We start from the raw sequence: 23,902 nt of genomic DNA on the forward strand, positions 1-23,902 counted from the left end.
CTGAACTCCTTAAAAACATGGCCCACTCATCCCCACCAAACTTCCTGTTGCTTCTATCCTTCCTTGTTTTCTCGAGGTGACTCACATGCCCATAAGATTAGCCTATCATTTTTGCCACTGCCTCTGTCCCCTCGGTCTTTAACCTGAAAGGACCTTTCACATCTTTAACTTCAACTCTCACCCCAACTTGAAAATCCAGGAGGTAAGTTTCACCTCCTCTGTGAAGCCTCCCCTAATATGCCTGGTGGTTTGTTTGTTTAGCATGTTGCTCATTTCTCTGTCACACTCATTTTTTGAACAATACTGGGGTGAATCTCAGGAGCTCTGGTGACTGATATGTGGGTTCCAATCCAGCTTTGACATTAGCTGTGTGACTTTGCCAATTTTTTTAATCTCTCTATGCCTCAATTTTCTAATGTGTAAAATGGGGCAAGTAATAGAATCTACCTCACAAGCGTTATGTGATTGAAATTAAAACATACACGTAACCCACTGGGTGGTATGGAGGAAGTACTACCATCACTAAATCCTTCATGTTCTTAGATGCTGAACTCGCTAGGATAAGGATTCACTCTCAAAACAGTTTCTTTTTTGGAATTCTGGTTGCTTAGCATTTCACTTAGCACCCATAAAATATTCTGTAAATACTAGATGAAATTCTTCTTTCCAAAGGCAGCTTCAAATATGGAAAAGCAACCAAAAAGTATAGAATTGATACATTTTGGGAACATTCTTTTTAGAACAATTAAAATTTTATCACGATATTTTAAAATATTCTCATTTTTTATTGAAAACCAACATAACTATTAAAAGGACAGAATACAATTAGTGTAAAAGAATCAAGTGAAATGGCTATTTTTTATAATGGTAGAAAAACACCCTCTATTGTTTGGAAACAACCCATCAACACAAGGTACATATGGCTACTTCAAGGGCAATCCCTAAAAAGTAGATCCTCATTGGACTAAAATATGAAATCAAAACTTACCCAGAGTGCTTTGCAGTTCCTCCTGACTAGTACTTGGTGAGATCATAGGTATAAAAGGGCTGCCTCGTGTCTCTAAAGGAGCTGGAAAAGAAAAGTATGAGCGGTATCAATCTTGAGATGCAAAATCCAACACCAAGCCAGAATGATATTACACAAGATTCCTTCGTTTGAAGCGGAAAAAGGAAGACATTAGGTGGATCATGAAGAATAAAGTTAGGTGTACACAGAACCTTCACAAAAATGACTGTGGAATATAAGAATAATGGTTCTCAACTGTTTTTTTCCACCACCAGGTTAGATAAGAAATAACACTCAGTGTCTGGCACATTCCATGACCACCCCTGGTTAAGATGGGATATGAGTAAGAAACAATCTTGGTCTGTCAGCTGTGGTGCATGCTTGCGCTCGCACGCTCTCTCTCTGTCTCTCTCTCCCCCACCCCCCATCCTAGAGAACATACAGGATTACAAAATGAGTGGAAATATTCATTATTGTAGTGGTGTCTCATATTGAGTCTCAAGTTTATTTTTAAAAACAGACCATTGGTAAATTTCAGTATTTTTACAGATATTAACAGTAATTACTTGCCAGAACTTTTCACAACTGGTCATGCTAGTGTGTTGTAACACTACAGCTGAGAACCACCGAAAGTGCTGAAAATGTTAACTGGATGGGCATGAGCACGTGGAATCATTCTGAACATGGAAATAAATGAGGTAGGTGAAGAAGAACTCAGTAATAAGCTGTCTTAGGTTGGTCTTCAGAGCAAAGCCTTCACAACAGTGAAATCGTTGCTTTTCTATTTTGGAAAGAGTAGGAGTATGATGATGAGATGACAATGAGATGATGAAATGGATTAAGAAGAGAGGATGTTCAATATGATAAGTTGAGCAAGACCTGCAATTAGACTGTAGCAAAGCAAACAATTAGAGTTGGTCGATAGGGGGAAACCATTACCTATTGTTGTCTCTGGTGGATCAATTCTAAAGGTAACAGGTTGCAGAACTAGGCCAAAAGCAAACCGAGGAAATATATTTATGAGAATTTACTACCTGGTGAAGTAAACATTGTTTCTGTGTTTCTATATGCTTCCATTTGAACATTTAAACATTCTCAAAGAAATACAATAAATATGAGAAAATTCTACATATTAGACGCTACTTAGGAAGCTTAGTTTAGCTAAAACTTTAAAGATCTCATTCACTATGACTCTGAGGAAAATTTTTGAGTAGGCATGCACATTTTTGACTTACATTACACCCACAGTTGGAATGGAGTTATATTTCCATTTTGAAAGAAAGTAAAAAAAAATGGTTGGCTCAGTTAATAAATATGTCTTATAATTTTAGCATGATCTCCTTTTCAATGGAAACACTTCCAGGGAAAATAAACTAATTATATACTATTCCCTCATGTTAATCAGAGAAAAAAATTCAAGCAATTTGTAAGATTAAATCTTCACATAAAAATTACACATTTTTTATCTGTAATTTTCTCCAACCTTGTTCCACATCACAATCATTAAATATGTATTTGCCTCAAGGACATTTTTCTTTTTGAAAACCATGCTTCCAAGCTGGGAAAATAAAGTAATTTATTTACCAGGTTCACGCTGAGAGACTTCAGGGTCTGGTTTAGGGGGAAGGACCACATCTCTCAGAACTGAAAGAAAAAAGATTATAAAACACTGTACTTTAAGTTTCACATCTGGAGTGAAGCTAAACCCGCAGATACAACGTCCTGGAAAACATGAATAAAGCAAAGGCATTTTCACAATGGCTAAAGAGTAATTCCAAGAACATGAATGCTTTTTTCAAGGTGGAAAAAGTCACTTGTATGGAGAAGGTTCTGGTGGTAGTTAAAATTGGTCACAGTTGATCGTGAAGCCTCTCTTGGAAAAAAGAAAAGAGGAAACAATGTCATTAAACAAAAGAAGGTGGTTCAGTTGGTAGAGCATGTGACTCGATCTCACGGTTGTAGGTTCGGTGGGTGTAGATTTTATTACTTAAAAATAAAATCTTAAAAAGAAAACCAGAAAGCCAGTTTTTGCTTGAAGTGTTTGGCTGCCATTTGATATTCATGCTAAAAGTCCCCTGAGAGCAACAGCAAATACATTAATAACGTAGGCATAAATGGCCTACAAATTAGGGGAGACAGCAGGAAAGACAAATTCTAAGAGGAGAACAAAGTTTTATTCTGAAAGGCAGTGACAGTTATTACCAGGAGAAAATGGAGCAAGAGGAAAACACCCCTCGTTAGAAGATACTACATGTAAAGTTTAGGAGAATACTTGTTACGTAGTAAATGCTAGATAAACATTGCCATTTCTGTCATTCTTAGTGATGTGGCTTCCAGTATATTAGGTTTCAAGGTCTCCTGACAGACAAGAGAATGACAACTAAAGACAAAAATGTCAGTTAAAAGAGACCTACTTAGAGTCGGTCCCTTTTATCCAGTACATTTTTAACATCTGTGCCCAGTTCTATTTTGGCAAAATAAAACAGTAGGCTGGGAATTTGATACCTTAATTCTCACTGAGGAAAATACGCAGGTAATTTGTTTATTATTAGCACCAGATTTATATATACACTCTTTCCAAGATCAAGGTAAAGTTCTTCTTTGGCTCAGTTTCCCCACAAAGACGTCCTTCTCAGCCCTACTATCTTGCTGAAAGGTTTTCATACTAAACTGAACATCTGGTAAGTATCAGGGTCCCTTTGGTAGACATTGTAATTTCCTTGCATCTTCAATGATGCTGGGGGAAAAATTAGAATTCAGGCTAAAATTCTACCGCAGGAAAGCCGAGGAAAACTTTTGCACCATGAGGTGGCCAAGCACCACTTTACCATTAGTGTGGGAAAAGGTTATACTAGGTTACAGACACTCTGTCTTAACTGCTATGTGGGATCATATTTAACTTAAATATCACATTTGTTCTTACTCTAGGCCACTAAGTTCCAATGAAGTTATAGTTGTGGAAGTTGGTAGATTGAGTAGAATCTTGACTCAATTAGAAACTTTATGAGCTAAAAGGTAACATCCACAGGAACTTGAAAATCTGAATTAAAAACTTTTTAATGTTTACTCATTTATTTTTTGAGAGCGAGAACATGCACAAGCGAAGGGCAGAGAGAAAGATACAGAATCGAAGCGGTCTCCAGGCTCCAAGCTGTCAGCACAGAACCCGATGCGGGGCTCAAATCTATGAACTTTGAGATCATGACCTGAGCCTAAATCAGACATTTAACTGACTGAGCCACCCAGGCACACCTGAATTTTTTTAAAGAAAAAACTCATAAAGATTACTGGTCAACAAAAATAGAGAAAACTTACAATAGTGAACATTTGACCTTTGCTGTGTAGTACTTTTGGGGATTTGAATGGTAAAATATGAGAAATTTCCAGTTGTAAATCTAAATGTTTATCTGGTGAGTGAAAGACTGATTTGGCTCTGTGAAGATCATGGCCATACGAAAACAGCCTGTAGTTTATAAATACCCTAATTGGCTACAGTTCTAAAGTATAGAGAGGACCCAGGATTAAGGAAAGTAGAGGCTGAGAAGAAATGTGCTACCAATAAATCCACTGTACTGTAAATACATTACTCGCTGCCTGTTTTCATTTACTGAGGAATGTAGGTGGGGGTAATGTGGATTCCTGCTGCTGCAATTGGCACTTTTTAACATGAAGTGATGATTTAATAAACTGTCACTGCAGACTTTCTAAAGCAGGTGAAATCAGTGGAAAGGAAAGAAATAGAAATATTCTCAGGAAAGGGATATGAATCATTCTCTTGGTCAACTGCAGCTCCAAGAAATGAAGCTTCTTTTTTTTTCTTTTTCCCTATGTGGCATTCCCCCATATATTAAATTGAACAAAAGCCTGATTCCTAAAATCTGAATCTTCCATGCAGGCAGAAACTTAGTGTAAATAATGACAATTTATATGAGAAGACAGTTTTGATTTCCTTATAAGAATATTTGTATAATAAATATATGTAATTAATACATAATACTATTATAGTTTAGACTCCATCATATCAACCAACTTACCATTTTTATTAACTAACCAACTATATTAACTGTCTTTTTGAATAAAGTGCACCAATCCAAAGAAAAATTCAACTAAGGCAATTATGAATGGAAGTGTCTAATATGGACAAATGTAAATGAATGTACATGAATGTTTCACTAGAGTAGTTGAGAGAATTAATCTCTTATTCTCCAATAAAGGTGGTGGAATATGAAATCTTCAATGAGGTTTACTCCTGCCGTAAGCTACAAAGAGACTGACTTAGAAAAGTAACATATGCGGACTACCCACCATTTTCACCTCCAGATTCTCTGTTCCTTTATCCTAACCTTATACCCTTAGGTCCCATCTTGGAGGAAGCAGATCTCCCACCAGTTTGAAGGCCATTTTGTGAGCTCACCTGTGCCACTAGGCCATCCTCTCTTGTAGGCCTTTTACCTTCCATTATTTCTATTATCTTACATGCTTCTCCATTAGTCTATATTTCCGTTGATCCATGATTTCCTCCCTATTCACCTGCTAAGCAGTCCAAATGCTCCAACACCCTAAAAACACTAATCATTTCCTTGATATGGCTTCCCCTTCAATCCATCCTTCCTTTGCTCTCATTCCTGTATTCAAAAAACTTTATCTTCCTTTGCTTCCTGGTCTCTCGATTGTATCTTCATCTGCTGTGGTCTGGCTTCCACTTCACTGATCTCCTGCAACCATGGATCCACGATGCTCTATCCGTAGCTCCGAAGTCCGCATGTTCTGAAAACTTTAAGTTTTTTTCTCAACTAATTAGACAGCAAACCCTGACTAGACCTGACCTAAGGGTCATTATAGTTTTTATTCACTTTTATTCATACTTCTTACTGGAGACATATTCATGTATTTGGTATACGTTCTGTTTTTGCCTATCTAAAATCTGGTAACTGCTGGATTTGAAGCATGGGCCCATAGGTTTTGGGTATGGGTTTCTGGATCTGCACGGTCAGGTCCAGCAGCTCCTCTGATCCTTTTCTACCTCCCTGTCGTTGTTGAGCACCCTTCCCTGCCTTGCCTCCCGAGACCCTCCTTCCTGGTACTCTACTATATTTTTGACAGCAACTTCTGCTGGCCCCTCTTCCCCTATCCATTTCCTAAATGTAACTGTGCCCCCAAGTCTTTTACCTCTGTCCTCTTCTCAGTCTATACTTTCTGTTGGATGGTGTCATTCACACACAAGATTTAAATAACCTTCTATAGGTAGACAGGTGATTCCCAAACCTATATCCCAAACCTTAACTTTGGTTTAGAAATACAGAAATGCATTTCAACCCCCAGTTAGACATTCCCACTTGCAAGTTGTAGTGGCCCTCCAAACCCAGCATGCACCAACACAGGCGTTTATCCCTTTGTGTTCCCTGCCTTAGTTAGTGGTGTTATCATCTATCACTTGTCCAACCTAGGATCAACAGTGTCATACTCCTCTCCATAGCAACTTCTAGTCATTGCCTATGTACTAGTGATTCTACCTCCAAAGGCATTTCATCATTATTCCCTCATTTACTAACTGCAAAAATGCTACAGTGCAGCTGCAAATTAGAATTTACCGAAGAGAGTAGTTATATAGAACATTTGTGAAGATTGCATAATTTGCCGAAATTTAGATAGTCTTCCTGGTTGACTTCCAATGACTGAAGTCTCTCCAAGTATCTGTGGGCCAGAAGAGGCACCACAAAGCCAAGACAGCTCTTTGTTTAGAAACAGATCTACAAAGAAAGCCCAGCTCTGTTGAGCCAGGTTATCAGGGCAAGTGAATTTGAAATCATTCCTCTAAGGCACATCTGAAGAAAATCCAGTTCTATTTTGGTTCTGGACATGGTGTGTGGGCTCAATTTGTCTAGATTTTCCTTAAGTATTATAGAGGTAATTCAACTGAGTGGCTAGAAAATAGTTTTTTAAAAGTCTAAGTAGATGAAACCTGTGTTATAGCTAGGAATCTATGAATGGAAGAGCTACATGGCATACCCTATACTGACCTATTTGATACAGGTCTAAAAACTCCAGTTTGTTGCTTTTGATGTCTCAGAATAAATTTTGAGATAAACCTTATGATAAAGCATAACTCTGTCTTGGGGGCACCTGGGTGGCTCAGTCGGTTAAGCGTCCGACTTTAGCTCAGGTCATGATCTCACGGTTCGTGAGTTCGAGCCCTGTGTCGGGCTCTGTGCTGACAGCTCATAGCCTGGAGCCTGCTTCAGATTCTGTGTCTCCCTCTCTCTGCTTCTCTCTCTCTCTCTCTCTCTCTCTCTCTCTCTCTCTCTCTCTCAAAAATAAATATTTTAAAAACCCATTAACTCTGTCTTGATTTCAGCAGTACATTTTACACTTTTAGACTTTTGCAGACAATCTATTTCTCTACAATACCAGTACATATTAAGTATAGTGTAAATTCCCCTCTGCTTTCTGAGATATAATCCATAGGGGCTGGTAAACAAGGTTCTGGGTTCATTAGGATGTAAACTTGAGCCCAGATATGACCCAGAAACTGAGCACAGCAGAACCTCGTCTGTTTGAACACTTGTGAGAAAACTGAAGAGTATTCCTGTAGGTCTTGCACCCCTGGAACAACAGTGGAGCCCCTGCTGAATACAGTGGTGGGACCAACACTAGATTTAGATACAGAATTCTAACTGAGCATGTGGAACTGGAGAGTCAACAGAATAAGCCCAGTGGAGACTCCGGAGGGCAGTTTGTTCTGTTGTTCCAGTGCTCAAACTCACAGAGTTTCTGTGAAAAATAAGGCATTGGTAGAATTGAGGCAAATATTTGGTATTTAAGAAGAAAAAAAAATAAGGACTAGATATATTGGTTTAATGAGATTAAGTCACATCAGGACCAACAATATTACTTTCTCTAACATAAAGGAAAAGCACACAAAATCACTTAAACCTACTGTTATCATTAATGAGTCAATTACTGTTACATTTTTTTGCCATAACTGAAAATAAGAAATTGAATTTTTCCAAGTGGAAAGATCAGCTTTTTTCTTGTTGGTGTTTGTAGTATTGGTTATTGCATGTAGTGGTGCAAATTTAAATTCTAGACTTCAGGGCAAAGGAGCCTTTTTCTGGCCTATCGCCACCTGCAACGACCAGACTCCCACAGCAGCAATAACCCCGCTTACAAATCTGGAAGACATTTATAGCAAGTGAATTCAGGCTTCCTTCCAAAATGCCATCATTTCATGCTACAGCATGGTTCTGGGAATGTTCCATAGGCTTCTAGGAGCATCTAGAAATTTATAATAATTGGACCATTAAAAAGAAATAAAGAACTATAGCATTCCCCAGAACATTTAGTTTAAAATTAGCTTGGTTTGGTTTATCAGAGAACTGTTCGGCTTACTGTGGCTTCCTAAGGTCACTTGAGGACCTAGAGCATTGGCAGCAAGACTCAGGGAATGTTTAGGTCCTTGCAGGTCCCACACCAACTACTCCCACAAATATGAAATTATTCCCTCTGTAAATGGACAAAAGGCCTTCTCAGATGATGGGCAAGAAATGGATTTGTACCTACAGAAATCTTTTGTGTATGTGAAATTTCTTATTTCTCAACCTAAGCTATTATTCCATGAACGGGTAAAGTAGAATTTAATGGAAGACACAAAACAAAACAAAAAACCTCAATGCTGGTTAGTGTAAAATTACTGAACCGAGGACAGTGGGTAAACATCATTTCCTCTGTTTGCAAAACACTTTATCGTTTTACGTGGTAAAAGTCTCGAATTCTTGATCTTATTTTGGTGGACCATGTCAACATAGTACAGTTAGCATTGGTAGGTTTATTTTTATTGTATGAGAACTTTAGTTCTAGAAGGAAGATTTACCCTTGGCATAATTCTCTGCTATTTGACTGTATCAATAGCTTACTATTTGAGCAACTAGATAACTTACGAAGCCTCTGAGATGCTCATACCATGGATGATTCAACACGGCATTTGAACATAAGTGAGGTATTGACCTCGCATCTATCAGATCTCAGGTGTCATTGCAGCAGAGCATGACAGAATGCCTTTGAGTTAAACATGAAATAAATCATTTACCAGGTGGAGTATAGGACACTTCTGGACTTGGTGATGTTTTTGGCTTTGAAGTAACACGCTGAGGCACCTTACGAGCTGAAAGAGAGAACTCAGATCATGAGTCATTTTGATTCGGCATCTCCCAGTCATGCTTAACATGTAAGATATGACAGAGTGTATTCCTGACCACTGATTAAAAAAAGAAGTATTTAAATGGGAGTTATATGGAAAAATAAACCTTAGGCTCTAAATATTTATCAGTTAGAATTCCAGATACTTTTAGAAAAATGTTATCTGAGAAACCACAAAATATGACTCAGCATAAGGGTAGGGTGGAGAAAGTTCTGTTTTTAAAATCTTGATTTCAGAAGAGACAGCAATTAAATTAATGCAAGAGCACTCTTCTCGAAGTTTGACTCATCGAATCCACCCTCATGTCTTTCTGTGAAGATTAATTCAGTGAAATCAGAGTAGAAGCCAATGAAGCATGGATAAGACAAGCTTAAAGTCAGCTCAGACAACAGCAGAAAGAGAAGAAGATAATACAGTGAGTAGGCTTGCATTCCACACCCTCTGCCATGCTCAGGCCCCAAATCAATCTTTAAATGAGCATGTTCACAAACTAAAATGGTCTTCCCACAACTGTTCCTTTGGAGTAATGAGGTGCTGATACCAGAAAAAAAAAGATCTAATTTATTTACAGCTCATTTTATAATTTCAAAAGTGGTTTTATAAGGATTGTGCCCTTTGATTCTCACCATAATGATTGAAGGAATTATGAGCTTCACTTTAGTAGCTTGGGTTGGTGACTCTCTGCCTGAGGTTACACGGTAGTAAGTACCAGAGATGAGACTTGAACTGAATTCTGAGGTCCAGACAGAAGCACTAGATCCAAACACTTGGGCTCTCTAGATCCCAGTGCTGAGGTCACATTTTAACTTGTTCCTCATGTTTTAGGTGGAAATAATAAACCTATCTTAAAGGGTGATTATGAGAATTACACATGAAATGTCAAAATGATGTGAGAACTATTTAAAAATTCTTTCCACTTCTAGAAGATTTTTACAAATTTGACAGTGAAAGGTTTGAGTATATTCCGATTCTCATGTTGTTCATCTCTACACAAACCCAAAGCACCCATAGTTTTGATGGTTGTAAGATTTATTGGGATAAAATTAATAATGGGTTGTTGACTATTACCTATGAACACAGGAATCTAAAAAACAAACCTTTATTCAATGACAAAATACCTTTGATAATTTGTTCCAAACTTTTTATTCCACTTTGCCTTAAATCTTGCCATCTAAGTATAAATAGGAAGAGAGGTGGCATGCCCAATTATAGCATTTCAATCTGAAAAAAGTAGCGGGTGATCACACTGTGTTGTATTTGGTGTTGTATACTCTACTGTCAGGGATCCCTTTACAGTCTAGCAATAATAATTTGCATTTGGTATTGTACATATGCACAGAACATTCTCTCTCCCAAACGGCCTTTTGAAGTTTACAAGATCTAGCCAAGGGTAAGGGAGAAATTACCAGCATTTGATTATTCATCTTTGAAAGATTTAGTGATACATACGTATACATACTACACAAACATTGCTAGGATCTATTCAGTAAGATCATTCTCTTGGGTAGGGGAATTCCTAATTTTACCTGCTTTGAAGGGGAATAATTAGAATACACTTACTTCTTCACAATCAATTTTCCAAATTGTTCTCTTGCATTAAGTGCAATGACAAGCCAGAAGTACTTGGGTTGCAGTTACTTTCCACAGGAGATGCTGGTGTGCTGAGTGTTGCCTCAGTGGGAACAGAATCAAAAGGCTGTCTTGTTATGGGCTGACAACCACTCCAAAATTTCAGGGTTAGAGAGTGGAATGCATCGAGCATATGAATCTATCCATTATGAAGTTGCATATCTTGTTGAACAAGGTTGGCTAAAGGTCTAAATAAAAATTAAACAATCTTGAAATTTAGAATGATGGGAAGTTAGAGTAAGCTCCAGATTTACTACATGTATTTCTGTAAGTACAGAGTATGTAGCTCAAAAAGATAAAATGACAAATGTCTTCTTTGTTACCTCATATCTCCTTTACTTTTAAAAATTTTACTAACCAGGAATTTATATTCCCAATGTCTTAACACTCAAGCACTTATTTTTCATCTTTTATTTTCCAACATTCATCAAGTTTTCATGCTTTCTTCTGTTTCTCCTTTCTCTACTACTTTTGTTCTATGGTTTACATTCAAATAAAAAGCTGAGAGCTGCTGCTTCTCATGTCATTTTATCTGTGAAGCTTTTAAGGCCAGATTTTAATTTTCTACCAATTTAATATACTTGCTTTGCTTTTTTTGTTCTTATTCTATTCATTAATCATTATTTGTTTACTAATCATTGTTTTTCATAGTATTTATTATGTATTAATGCTTCCAGTGTATTAATTGTTATTATTTTAAATTTTGTATTCTAGGGAATGTATCATACTATTGTCATAGCAAAGCTTTAGTAATGAAAGAAAACACACTTAAAAATACATTAAAGCAGATTTAAAATCATTAGCTAGATGTCAAACATAGAACTGCGTTTTAAGGAATTTCCCTTAAGAGGAAAAAAAATGATAAGCAAAATTTCTCTTAGAATCGGATATTAAAGACCATGCCCAAATCTACAGTTTTTTCTTTTGGTAGGGATACTGACATATGATTAAAGGATCAGTGGTAGGAATTAAGAAATACTACCTCGATCAAGCATAATTTTGATGGTGCTCACATTTTCCTTTCCCCAGACCATAAGTGGTAGTGAAGGCTCCTTTTCTAGCAAATTGAGTAGGTGCACCCTCATAACTTTGGAAGTAGACCATGTATAAATGATATGCTTAAATTTATATGATGAGCCTAGACTGTAAAGTCCTTGACCATGGATGGATACAATTCTGTCTCGTATCCCATGTCTGGCACACAGGCCACAGAATGCAGGAAATATTTGTTGAGTGACTAACTGATGAAATGAGTTAATCACTTAAGCGCTGAGGGGTGGTATAATTTGAAATTAGAGAAAAAAGAAGATCAAAGACAACACACCAGTACATGCTTGTAGTAGGAACCAATGCTAGACATGTTCCGAAGAACTGAAGGTATCATATTTATTAATAGATGGATTGCAGAGGGCAGGGGAGGAAGAGGAGTAAAAATTAGATTTAAAATACTGAGAACCTACCACAGACAAAAATGAGAAATTGCAAGGAGGAAAAGATAATGAGCTCTGAGGCATGTCAAGTTTAGGGTAGCCCCAACTAGACATCCTCCAAGGCAGTTGGAAAAATTGGACAAAATCTTGGTTGAGACGTTAGGGTTAGATTTAATCATATTCAAAGAAGAGTGTCTTGAACAGAATGAAAAACAGTTTATAATGACTCTTGTTCAGGTCCTTATCACAATTTTACAGCAAAACAGCCAAAGCAATATTATATAATCATTATGTTATAGGAGATTATTTATATTAAAAAACAAATCTTCATGACATACTATTAAATAAAATCTACTGGAAAAATAAATAAATAAATAAATAAATAAATAAATAAATAAATAGGTGATTGGCAGGGGGAGGCACATTCCAGGACCATGCAAGTGTTCCCACGCTCGGAGAGGCGATGGGAAAAGGCAGGCTACCCTGAAGAAATTCCATTCTTCTCCAGCTCCCTCTTAAAATAATGTATTAACAGGGAAGCTTTCTGGAATAAGCTATTCCAATCACATACTTTTTGATGAAGTTCAAAAATAGATGTAAATGTTTCTTATGTTTCAAAGGAAGACTTGTTTTACAAGGGTGAAAAACCCAACTGACTATAACTCAATAGAACAAATCCAATAATATCAAATTCTTCAGGCCAGAATATAAAACATGTCTTTACCTGGCTGTGTTTGTGGGATTCTCGGACGTGGAGATGTTTTTGGTTTGGGAGAAGCACGTGGTATCTGCTTGGGAGCTAAAAAAAAGAATATAGGTTTGAAGCTCTTAAGCGCTTCAAGAATCACAGTATCTAAGCCTCTAGGATCTCAAAGATGAAGTCTTAAATACACAGCAGCTAATGCAAATCAAGCTTTCAAAGAACCACAGAACAAAGGGAGATAAATTTCTTGTATTATTATAATGGAAAACAAAACAAGAAAGCACATTAAATGATATCCAAGATATTCAGCCGGCAGATGAAATATCTACTTCAAATACCTTTTAAAAGGTTAAAAATAAATTTCATAGTAAGAATTCATCCTTATTACAAGTTCATACTATTTTACAAGAATATTCTGCTATAAAATTTTAAGTGCAGATAAATACAATTTCTTCTAAAACCAAAGTTGGTATGTCACATTCCAAATATACCTAGAAAATGAATGTATTTTAATACCAAGTGTTAATGGAAAAAAATCTTAGTCAACATAATACAATTTTCACTGGTCATGCTGGGGAAGAAAAACTGAATAGAAATTCAAAGGATACATTCCTGAGAAAGTTATTCCTTTGTTGGGCGATTCCTGCAGTACTTCTAGGACATTCACTGTAAAAATCAATTGTTTCTTTACCAAGAAAATGAGAAGTATATCCTGCCGGAGGAAAGTAAGTATCAGATGCAAGGTTGCAGTTTACGGAAACACATTTGTATGGACTCTAGTGTGTTTGGTATAAACAGCTTAGGAGAAACAAAATGGTTTCCAAGGTCACTGGGTTTCAGGCACCTAAGGAAAGCTGGCTGAAAATAAGAGTTATTAGATACTAGAAGTTTCTATCGAGTCTGCATGCAGTGGTTTCAGTGGAATCTTCAGTGGGATCGCCTGGAGAGAAATGAACACCAACATATGCAAGAGATTGTGCTGGTTTAGGAGCCTGAAGACTTAAGAGCTCCCTTTGCTAATCACTCAGTCTACAGCCTCAGCTTCTCTCTCAAAAGTAACAGGACTTTTAAGAGCTCTTCCAACACTGAAATTCTGTGATTCTAGAATTTCTTTCAGTCTTGTGATTTTCTGACTACCAACTTCCTTGGCTTGCTGAGGTTCCTGATGGGCTATTTGCTTCTCCCATGGTATGAGGTAGATATTACTAATAGTATTCACAATGAAACATTCCAATCGTATCATTACAGCTACTTAAACTTTGGAGAAGTTAGAGATGACTGGCACAGAGTCAGTTAATGTGGTTAAGGTGATATTTCAGTAAAAATTAAACTGTAAATTTGGTAGGCAAAATTTAATGAGATATTTTAGAGGACAATGCATAAAATTAACATTCATATCTCTTTTGGAAATAGAGCCATATGAAATAGCTTATTAACAATCAAAACACAAGTTTGGGCTTATTTATGATAAACTATCATGCTAAGAAAGCCTATAGATATTGAGAGGATTTTTCCTTGTAAGAGGCCAAACATTTAGTTATCCATATTGGTGATCTGTTTTCCTGTATTTCAAATTCCACCATCAAGTAAACCTTGACGACTTGCTAAGTAGCTGGTTTCATGTCAGTTTTTGTTATTTACATACAGTGAAAGGTCCAACTGCTGCAGAAAGGGGAGGAGAAAGAAGTAAAGGACCTGAATAATGATAAGGTGACTGGCCAGTTGTACCCCTTTATGGGGACCACACAGTGAAATCTGTTAATCTCCAACACAAATTAGATACCTTAAAATATTCTGTACATTACCGCAAGACTTGTAAAACTAGTTAAGATGATCAAGTATTTAAAATTAAGATACATATTTATATATAAAAATGGAATATAAATGTTATTTCCCAGCAACAATACTATTTCCTGTTTGAAACATTTGCAGAGTAGCTCAGAAGGGCTTTTCAGCCATAGCCTAAAGAATATTCATAACGCTGCCAAGTGAATGTCTATTAGGATGAGAAATGGGGCATCAGGGAAGTCAGATCCCCCATCAAAGACTGTGAGCAGAGTGATTAAGTTAGGTGTTCTGATGTCTACAGTGCCCATACTGTCTTTCCATTCTTATAAATTCTGCAAACACTCACCTTCTACATGAAATACAAAATAATATTTACCCGGTTCAGTCGGAGGCTCATCAGGGCTGGGTAGGATTATAGTTTGGAAAGGCAGAGGAGATGTCTCTATGATAATTGAAGGAAAGTACCCGGGGTTATGAAAGTGCTTCACAAACTTTAAGTACTGATGACAGAAAGGATGGTAACAATTAAAAAAAAAAAAAAGAAATTGCAACTCTGTAGCAAAATAGCATTCCTACTTCTTCATAATGCGTTTAGTTTAAAAAATGCTGAGATGCCAGATTACCAAATAATTTCAAAGTAAGCAATATCCTTACTTTTAAGTCCTCATTTCAAACTAGTACCTCCTCAACACTACTAGAACAATATTAGAAAGATAGTAACCTTAAAGAGCAAACCAAAGTAATATGAAATGTTAAAGCATGAGCCCATGAAGAAGCATTGAATTTCACTTAGAATTGTGGCAAAAAAAAATCAGACATGTAAACGAATGTGATGAAATGAGTGTTAATGGAAAGTACATTGCTAGGGCAGAAAGTATAAAATGGATCATCATACAAAAAGAAAACTGAAATAGTCGACACAATACAAGCTGGCAGAGTGTTCAGTGTTAGGAAAAAGATGCTTTAGATTTCAAAGTTTCACTGACTTAAGTAAAGAAAGAGACCAACATCTAGATACAAAACTGAACAGAAGAAGAGACTTTTTGGACAATGGTTATGAACAGAAGCACCTAGAAAGAAAATTAACTGCGGTGGCAAAGAATGATGTTGCAACATGAATTCACGATGAGAGAGAACCTGAGGTTCTCAGGTGATGGTGGTAATGAGAAGAAAAGCTGCTGAGATGTGTCATTACCTAGCGTGGTCTCAGGTGGTTCAGAAACATTTGTAATAGATTCCACAACTGTATCAAAACAAAGGAGAACAATTTTAGAAAACTTTAAGGTGTTAAGCTATAGTTAAGTATATCTTTCTTGAATGTCAACACATATCATTCTCTTAAGATTTTGTATGTATTTTTTTTATAGATAGGACGATGGATTTAGAGAAGAAAAGAGAGAAACAAGGGGGATATCCTATTCTGTAATACTAATTTTCCAACTAATATTTATGTTTTAACTGTCAGTAGCTGGCTATCAAATGCCATAATGTTCCATATTTTGATACCACAGAAAACCAGAATTTCTGCATTCAGAGACTCAGTTGTCATTTTAGTGTTAAGAATCCAAGAATTTGGGAAGCTATTGCTCTTCAAATGAATTCAACTGCAGAACAAATACCACAGCCTGAACTTCCATGTTCCATGGACATAACAGATGCTAATTAAAAATTTGGTGAATAAATGAATGAGAGCATGAAAACCTTTACCACCTGCAGTCTTTGGCTCCTCTGGACTGAGTGGTGCTTTGGCAGAGGGATATAGATAATCTGTTACGGTTGGTGCTAGGGAATAAACAGGGAATGGCTGGTTAGTGGTGGGCAGCTCATAAAACACTGTAATAGAACACTGTTGACTTTGTAAACAGAGGTTAGTTAAGTAGATATATTCGTGAGAATAAATAACGTTTTGGTAGATTAGGAAGATGACTACAATTTAAGAGGGCAGAGGTGAAGGCAGATAATGAAGGCAGTGTTCAGTGGGGGCAAGGGTACACACACACACACACACACACACACACACACACACGGTAACTGTCAGGGTCTTCAGCAATTTCTACTTGGAGTAAAGCAGGTAATTTCACTTCCTTACATATTTTGATTAAGTATTCTACTAATAAAAAGACAAAGAGTCCTTAAAAAGCATTGGGATGAAACCTAAAAACAATATAATAATGAAAAACAGGATGTTCATATTCATATTTAAAGAATGATGAGAATGTTAAATTTTGCATTCAGAGTGAAAGGGAACTAAGAAAATTGTGAAACGTGCATAGCAATACAGCAGACACTAGCACAATGTGCTGTATGTAATATCTGACTTTTAAGATTCACTGGATGAGCACAGACAAGATGTGAAGAGCTATGAAATGTCACAAAGCATGAGGGCATCCAAAGATGACTTCTGCAATGAGATGGAAAAGCACATATACCTGAATTTCTTGATGGGAAAATGTTTTTTACCTATAGCTTCCTTTGATGACTCAATGCTTAATGTAACGAATTCCAGGACTTCAGAAACTAGCAGAGAACACAAAATGATACAATTGATCAAGAATGGGTTGTTGCCAGCATTGGGAATTCACACAAGCTAAATACTATTTAGAAAAGTGTCTTGCACTTTGTTTGCATGTCATGCTCAATGTTTGCTGTTATGATAATAACAGTATTATTAATAACATGATGGGAAGCTCAAATAACTGAATCGAATTCCTAATTTTGAAAGTGTTGTAGGTAACTATTAACAACCGTACCTTGTACCATCATGGGCACAAAAATGTCATTTAATTAATTAGAAGATACACAAAGGAGATGAAAAGAATTATAATCCTATGCTGGAAAAAAGATCTGATGTTTCAAAATATATGCCAGGGAGTAGCTACTGAATTCCTAACTTAAAATGTTTGTTTTCATTTTTGAAGGGCAATATTGTGTAGGGTGGTTTTGTGACTTGTGCTTAAGTGAGAACTTTCTCCCTCCTTCATGGTTATAACTGAATTAACATTCTTTTCACAGAACAGAGCACACATTTAGCTTATTACTAAAGAGAACTACAAGTTTGTAACTGTTAGTGAAAAATAAGGGATAAAATCAGTTCTTCTAAGTGGTTTTGTTGACTGCTTAATCCACATACTTGACTATTCTCTATGTGATACAGAGTACACACAATGAAATGAAGATAAATATGTCTATCAGGTGAATAACAATTGCCATGAATATGTAACTAACTTAACACCAGTATGCAATGATGGGAAAAGCATGTACAATGTATCGAGTTATTAAATGTGTATTACTTGTTTTTTTTATATTTGAAAATTTAACACTTGGAAAATGTCCCCTGAGGCTCACAGTGTACCCAGACAGATAAAACAGTCTATTTACCAGGTTGACTCTGTGTCTTTTCTAGGCTTGGTGATGTCACTGGTTTCAAAGTAAGAGTTTGCAGTTCAGTGGGAGCTGAAAGAAGAGCATCTAAAATGTTAAAGTAATTATGGAAAATTTATTTTTACAGGTTTTAGATAAAGGTAGCAATGGATAGAAATACATAGATCTTCAAAAATCACACAGTTATGGAGAGTCATGCAGAGTATACATTATTAAAGCAGCAATTATCAAACTATGGCCCTGCCAATCCAGCCCTTGGCCTGACCTGTGAGCTAAGAACAGTTTTTGTATTTTTTCAATGACAGAAAAAAATTTCAGAGTAATATTTTATGACATGTGAAAATGGTATAAAATCCAAATAAAATTTTATAGGAATACAACAACACCCTCAAGTTAAGATGATCCATGGCCTATTTCCATATCATCTACATATTGCTTTTGGTTGCCTTCAATTGAGATACTACAGCAGAATCAAGTAGTTTCAACAGAGAATGGCCTACAAGTCTAAATTATTTACCATCTAACATCCTTACATAAAAAATTTGCTGACCCCTGATCTTAAGCATCCTACAAAATGCAAGAGCCTATTTGAGAAAAAACTAGGTTCTCACTATGGTATCTGAATATGAATTCCCACAAGGGCTTTCTAAGAGCTTCCTACAGCTGATTTTCTGACAGTATCATTACCAACATGTTTAGCACCATTTGCGTGTTTTGTTCTGTGTTCTAGTTTGACCTCCCCCTTGGGTAATCTCAATAGGTATTGAGATTTTTTTGTTTTATTTTTGCAGCTTCCACCCTTCTGTCCACTAATGCAAAATTCTGAAGTTATTTCAAAGCCCAACTATTCTCTATCAATCCACATAGATCTTTGTTTCCTTTAAGTATTTTCTCTCTATATTCTTACCAATTAAACAAGCTGCTTTTGTATAAGCAAATTGCCTTATTTAAAACAAACAAACAAACAAACTTGAGAACAGTGTTTCTTCACAGTTATATTGTACTCTTCTCAGCAAGTGAAACATGTTCTTACTTTGGTCTCTACCTCTGTTCCTCACCTCACCCCACCCAACTGCTAATATAGTTCTGGAAACACAGAGGGCAAGGAAATTTTTGTTTAGTAAGCCAAATAAGTATTGCCAATTTCAAAAAAAGATAAATGAAATAGAGTGGTTAGAGAATTTAATAAGATGCATCTTTTGTTGGAGACAACCCTTCTGCAGGGCACATGATGAATTTGGCTACCATATAAATCTCCCCAACCATGATCCTTTTGGTCAACATGCAATTGTAGAGATACTAACTACAATTTGTGCCTTCTCTCTCTTAGAAGGTATAGAGGTGGGAATTGAAAGTTAACAAGCTACATCACCGTCATCCCTGGGATCCAACTGCAATGGGCTGGACAGACTCAAACTAGAAATCACTGACTTTCTTGATTCCTGCTGTGAAACTTTCAGAAGTTTAAAGTTTGGGAGGAGGATTTATTTTCCCCCCAACATTTTTGAAACTAAATGAAGAAAATCGAGTTGCTATTGTGTTTATAGGTCTAGAAACCATCAAAAGCACTGTTCACAGACTGTGTTTTCTAAAATATTACATTTTCTTGAGTTTATTGCCTAACTTTGAAACACTTTATTTTACTAATCTGTTTCTTATCACTACTGACAGTGTTTTGGAAACAAAAAAACAAGATTTATTAATTAGAGGAATAGATATTAATGTAATTACTCAGAGATTCCTAGTTAGTGAAGATTAAGAATCAATGCTAAGCTGTGGTGGAAGATAAAAAATAAACAAAATCTTCTGTGGTGGGAAAAGACTGTAGCTTGTATTTACTATTGTTTGCACTTCCAGAAAGCACTTTTTTTTTTAGATAATTTAATATAACAGGGAAAAACAATCCCTGAAAATAGGAAGAGAATAATGCGTATGTCACAAAAATCTTATAGAAAGTAAGTTGCTCAGAAAGATTTCATGGTATTTAATTATCATCATTTTATAGATCTAACTACCAAATAGATGGGTTGTAATTTAGAATTCAGACACTTAAGAGAATGAAATTTTAAAGGAAGTTTAATGGCAGATAGATTTCCTGGGTCCAGGGACATTTGTTAAAAACAATAGGTAGCACTTGAATTAAGGATCCTGACTACTAATGGGGCGCCTGGGTGGCTCAGTCAGTTAAGCGTCCAACTTCTGCTCAGGTCATGATCTCACAGTTCATGAGTTCAAGCCCCACGACGGGCTCTGTGCTGACAGCTCAGAGCCTGGAGCCTGCTTCAGATTCTGTGATTCCCTCTCTCTCTGCCCCTCCCACACTCACACTCTGTCTCTGTCTCTCTCTCTCTCAAAAATAAAAATAAAAAAAGAATCCTGACTACATATAAGACGAAGTATGAAACGGAACAAGAGCAGTCTAAGAAAGCAGGAGCAATTCTGACCTTGACAGTGATAGAATAGGTTTTCAATGAATAAAAAAGTATGTAATGAGGTCACAAAAATCATTACCTAATGTTGATTCTGGAGCCTCAGAACTATGAATAACAGGTTCAAAGCTTGTAGCAGGAACTAACCAAAAGCAACAACAGGAACATGAAAAAGTATAAATACACATTAAAAAATCTTAATTTTTCTTTCAAAACATTCGTTTCAAATGACTTTTTTTTTAACTTTTGAATTGACAGGAACCAGTTTATTTTTGAGAATTTGGTCAAACAAGTCAGGAACAAGTCATTGCAGAAAGTAGTCACAACCTTTAAATTCTGCTATGCATATTAGTATGGTCACTATGAGGTTCTTCTAAGATGTTTGATATTCTGACTCTAACCAATATGAAAGCTTGCTTTGGAAAATCTGCTTAGGCAATGTATATGAAGATATATATGAAAGTAACTTGCGACAACTTTTGGAAGCTGAAATAATACCTATGCTTATGTAATCATGACCATAATAACTAGATCATGTGTTTAAATGCAGATAGAGCAATAAGTAATTATCAGTGACTATGCCAGTCTTGCTATAGACACATCTTTAGAGAGACCAAAAATTTCACTCAAGAAGCAGTTGCTAACCATACCTCTCATGCCTTGAAGGCTGTCACTTCCCATCAGACGCATTTCTTTGGGACCCCACTGAGGCAGACTGCTAGGGTTCACCCCTCAAATCATGGAATAGCATATTTACCCCGTTTGGTCTGAGGTGCTTCAGGACTTGATGTGGTTTTAGGTCTGGGACGTGGACGACGGGTTCGTTGTGCTGTTTTAGGAGCTGAAGGATGAAACTTTGGATTACTCCTGTGAAGATGGTTTTGGAAACAAGGCTCTAGATTTTCTAAAATATGTTATATTTTCTTGAAATTCAAGGCATATGTGTTTCAAGATTGAAATATTTTCTATTTTGTTAACTATTTCTTTAATCACTGAAGATTCTTAAGAGATAAAACTCACACATAAAATTAAGTCAAGGAGTGAGGAATCTCATAAATCTCTAACCTCAAAAGCAGAAAAGGACCATGGCCAAGCTGTAGGTAGTGGGGTCTTAGGTTCACACCAAGAAATAGAAAATTTCCAAAGAATCTATGATACCATGTGAATTGCTATGGTTTGGCTGGTCTAGAGGAGATATAGACATTGCCAACTTTGAAACTCAGCTTTCAATTTGAGCCCCGTTTAGATAAAAGTTCAAGATTACATGGTTGACAGATATTCTGACTTATTCCATGCATAGCTTTTAAAAACAACAGGTAACTTCCGTTAAGAGTTTTCAATACTCTCAAGAAGAAAATTAAAGTTGAAGGACAGCAGAAGATGACAAAACAGTCTTATAAAGATGGTGACAAAGTGATTATGATTAGGATAGAATGGGTTGATGATGAGCCGGAAAAAACTGTTCACAAATGCTGGATTACCTAATGTTGTTTCTGGATCCTTGGTTCTAAGAGTGACAGGTTCAAGGGCTGTAGGAAGAACTGGCCAAAAATAATAAAAGAAACCAAAGAGATTTTTTTTAAAAATTCACTTCAAGGCTAACTGCAAGAGTCAATTTTTAAGCCTCAAGACTAACAGAAAAGAGACACTTCCTCTGCAGATTTGACTACACTGTGGAAAAGTACCCATTAAACTCATAAGATAGATACAGCATTGTACTCTGCTAAAGTGTACAGTGGTGGTCAACAAGTTCTCCCAGATGTTTGATTATCTGACTGTTGCTAATATGCACAATTCTGCTAGACAAACTTCTTACAGTTAGATAATATATACTTTTCTAACTCTACTGAAAAAAGCATTTATCATTCTACTTGTACTTCTGTACAAGTTGAGATAAATGCCTATTATTGAAATAATCATGGGTACAATGAGTTTATTTATTTGAAAGCATCAGGATGAATACATTATAGAGTGTGTTCAAAGTTTCAAAGTAATCCTTGACTCAATAAAAGTTAAATACTGTTAACCTTCTCATGAAAGAGTTACTGTACTCTATCATGAAAAGCCTTTCATTTAAAGTCTCAAGACTTAGGCACATTTAAAATTTTGACAATTAAGTAAAAGCATCTTGTTTTGAAACAATAGATCCATCAATATAATCACACAGATCCTAATACAATAAAAAGTAATACAATTAAAGATCATGACATTTGTACAATTGAGGAGGGAGAAGCAGTGTAAATAAGGGACAGATGGAAATTCATGTTTGAAAAGAAGCTTAAAGCAGTCAGTGCTTTTCAGCACATGCAGATGATCACATGAAACAGTTATGGCAGTTTGATGTCCTCATATTAGCATATTCACAGTTTTCTTAAGTTTAACAGGTAACTTGAAATAGAGTTTAGTATAATTTCAAGATAAAGACTACAATGGAATGAGAGCAGAGGGTGTTGAAATGGTTGTAAGATGCAGGAGAACCTGTGGCCACAATGGCATGACAATGAGCAAGAAAAGCACTATTTGAAGGACACACATTCTCATTACCCACGATTTCTGGAGCTTTAGTTCTGAGAGTGCCAGTTTCAAGATCTGTAGTGGGAACTAACGAAAAGCAATGAAGTCAACACTTGTGAAAAGTCAGCAAGTTAAAATCTAACCAGTATAACATTGCTTCAAATAAATGTATAAAATATTTGGTCACCCTATAACCAGGTAAATATTCTTTTACGAGATAGTCAGTGATAGATGACCTATCAATCTGGTAAGCATCTCAATGTCAACACAATATGCTCTTAGGTGTTTAAGTACTTAATTCCAAGTACTGCTCTAGGAAACTTGTGTAGACATTTTACCAAATAGAGACTTATGAAAACGTCCCGGCAATTATTGGCTTTTCTGTGGAAGCTTTAAGAAAATAGCAAGTCTAAATAAGATGGATACAATGAATGGCACTTATATTTCAAAGGAGTCATAGAAAAGAACAAAGCAAAGTGAACCTAATCATCGTGTTGAGAACTCGTAAGTGGAAATAGGCCTCATGTGATGCAAAATCATTCTAATAACCAATCAGGTTAAGGAACAACCACTCAGTGTGTGGTACCCAGTCGAACAGCTCTCTGCTCTAATCACAAAAATGTGGTACCCTGTGTATGTGGAAGAGATCGCAGAAAAGACCACTAATACTACTAGGGTCAGATCCAAACTTCTGAGTCATACCTTCAAGAACTTTCTTCAACTGCTCTTATGGACCCTTCCAAACTCAGCCCTATCTTTACCACTTAGAAGCAGTATCTCCCTTGTTACAGGAGCCCTGTGCCTTCTGGCTGGCCTCAATACCTC

The 23,902-nt window shown here is 36.4% G+C and overlaps 1 protein-coding gene across 41 annotated transcripts in view; it reads right to left on the reverse strand.

Moving 5' to 3' along the window:
• ABI3BP (ABI family member 3 binding protein) overlaps positions 1-23,902 on the reverse strand; it is a 264,235-nt gene that overhangs the window by 67,784 nt on the left and 172,549 nt on the right. For 16 of the 41 annotated variants that reach the window (XM_045036832.1, XM_045036838.1, XM_045036827.1 and 13 more), the window contains 14 exons: positions 23,108-23,164; positions 22,045-22,104; positions 21,321-21,404; positions 20,646-20,705; positions 18,132-18,221; positions 17,214-17,270; positions 16,464-16,535; positions 15,949-15,996; positions 15,130-15,195; positions 12,987-13,061; positions 9,093-9,167; positions 2,591-2,650; positions 1,946-1,993; positions 989-1,069 (listed from right to left, as the gene is read on the reverse strand). In XM_045036832.1, the coding sequence (XP_044892767.1) occupies positions 989-1,069; positions 1,946-1,993; positions 2,591-2,650; positions 9,093-9,167; positions 12,987-13,061; positions 15,130-15,195; positions 15,949-15,996; positions 16,464-16,535; positions 17,214-17,270; positions 18,132-18,221; positions 20,646-20,705; positions 21,321-21,404; positions 22,045-22,104; positions 23,108-23,164 (933 nt within the window). The remainder of the gene's footprint in view (positions 1-988; positions 1,070-1,945; positions 1,994-2,590; positions 2,651-9,092; positions 9,168-12,986; positions 13,062-15,129; positions 15,196-15,948; positions 15,997-16,463; positions 16,536-17,213; positions 17,271-18,131; positions 18,222-20,645; positions 20,706-21,320; positions 21,405-22,044; positions 22,105-23,107; positions 23,165-23,902) is intronic. The other 25 variants (XM_045036854.1, XM_045036853.1, XM_045036857.1 and 22 more) reach the window with 16 other exon arrangements.

This window comes from Felis catus, chromosome C2, assembly GCF_018350175.1.
Source record: "Felis catus isolate Fca126 chromosome C2, F.catus_Fca126_mat1.0, whole genome shotgun sequence".
Lineage (NCBI taxonomy): Eukaryota > Metazoa > Chordata > Mammalia > Carnivora > Felidae > Felis > Felis catus.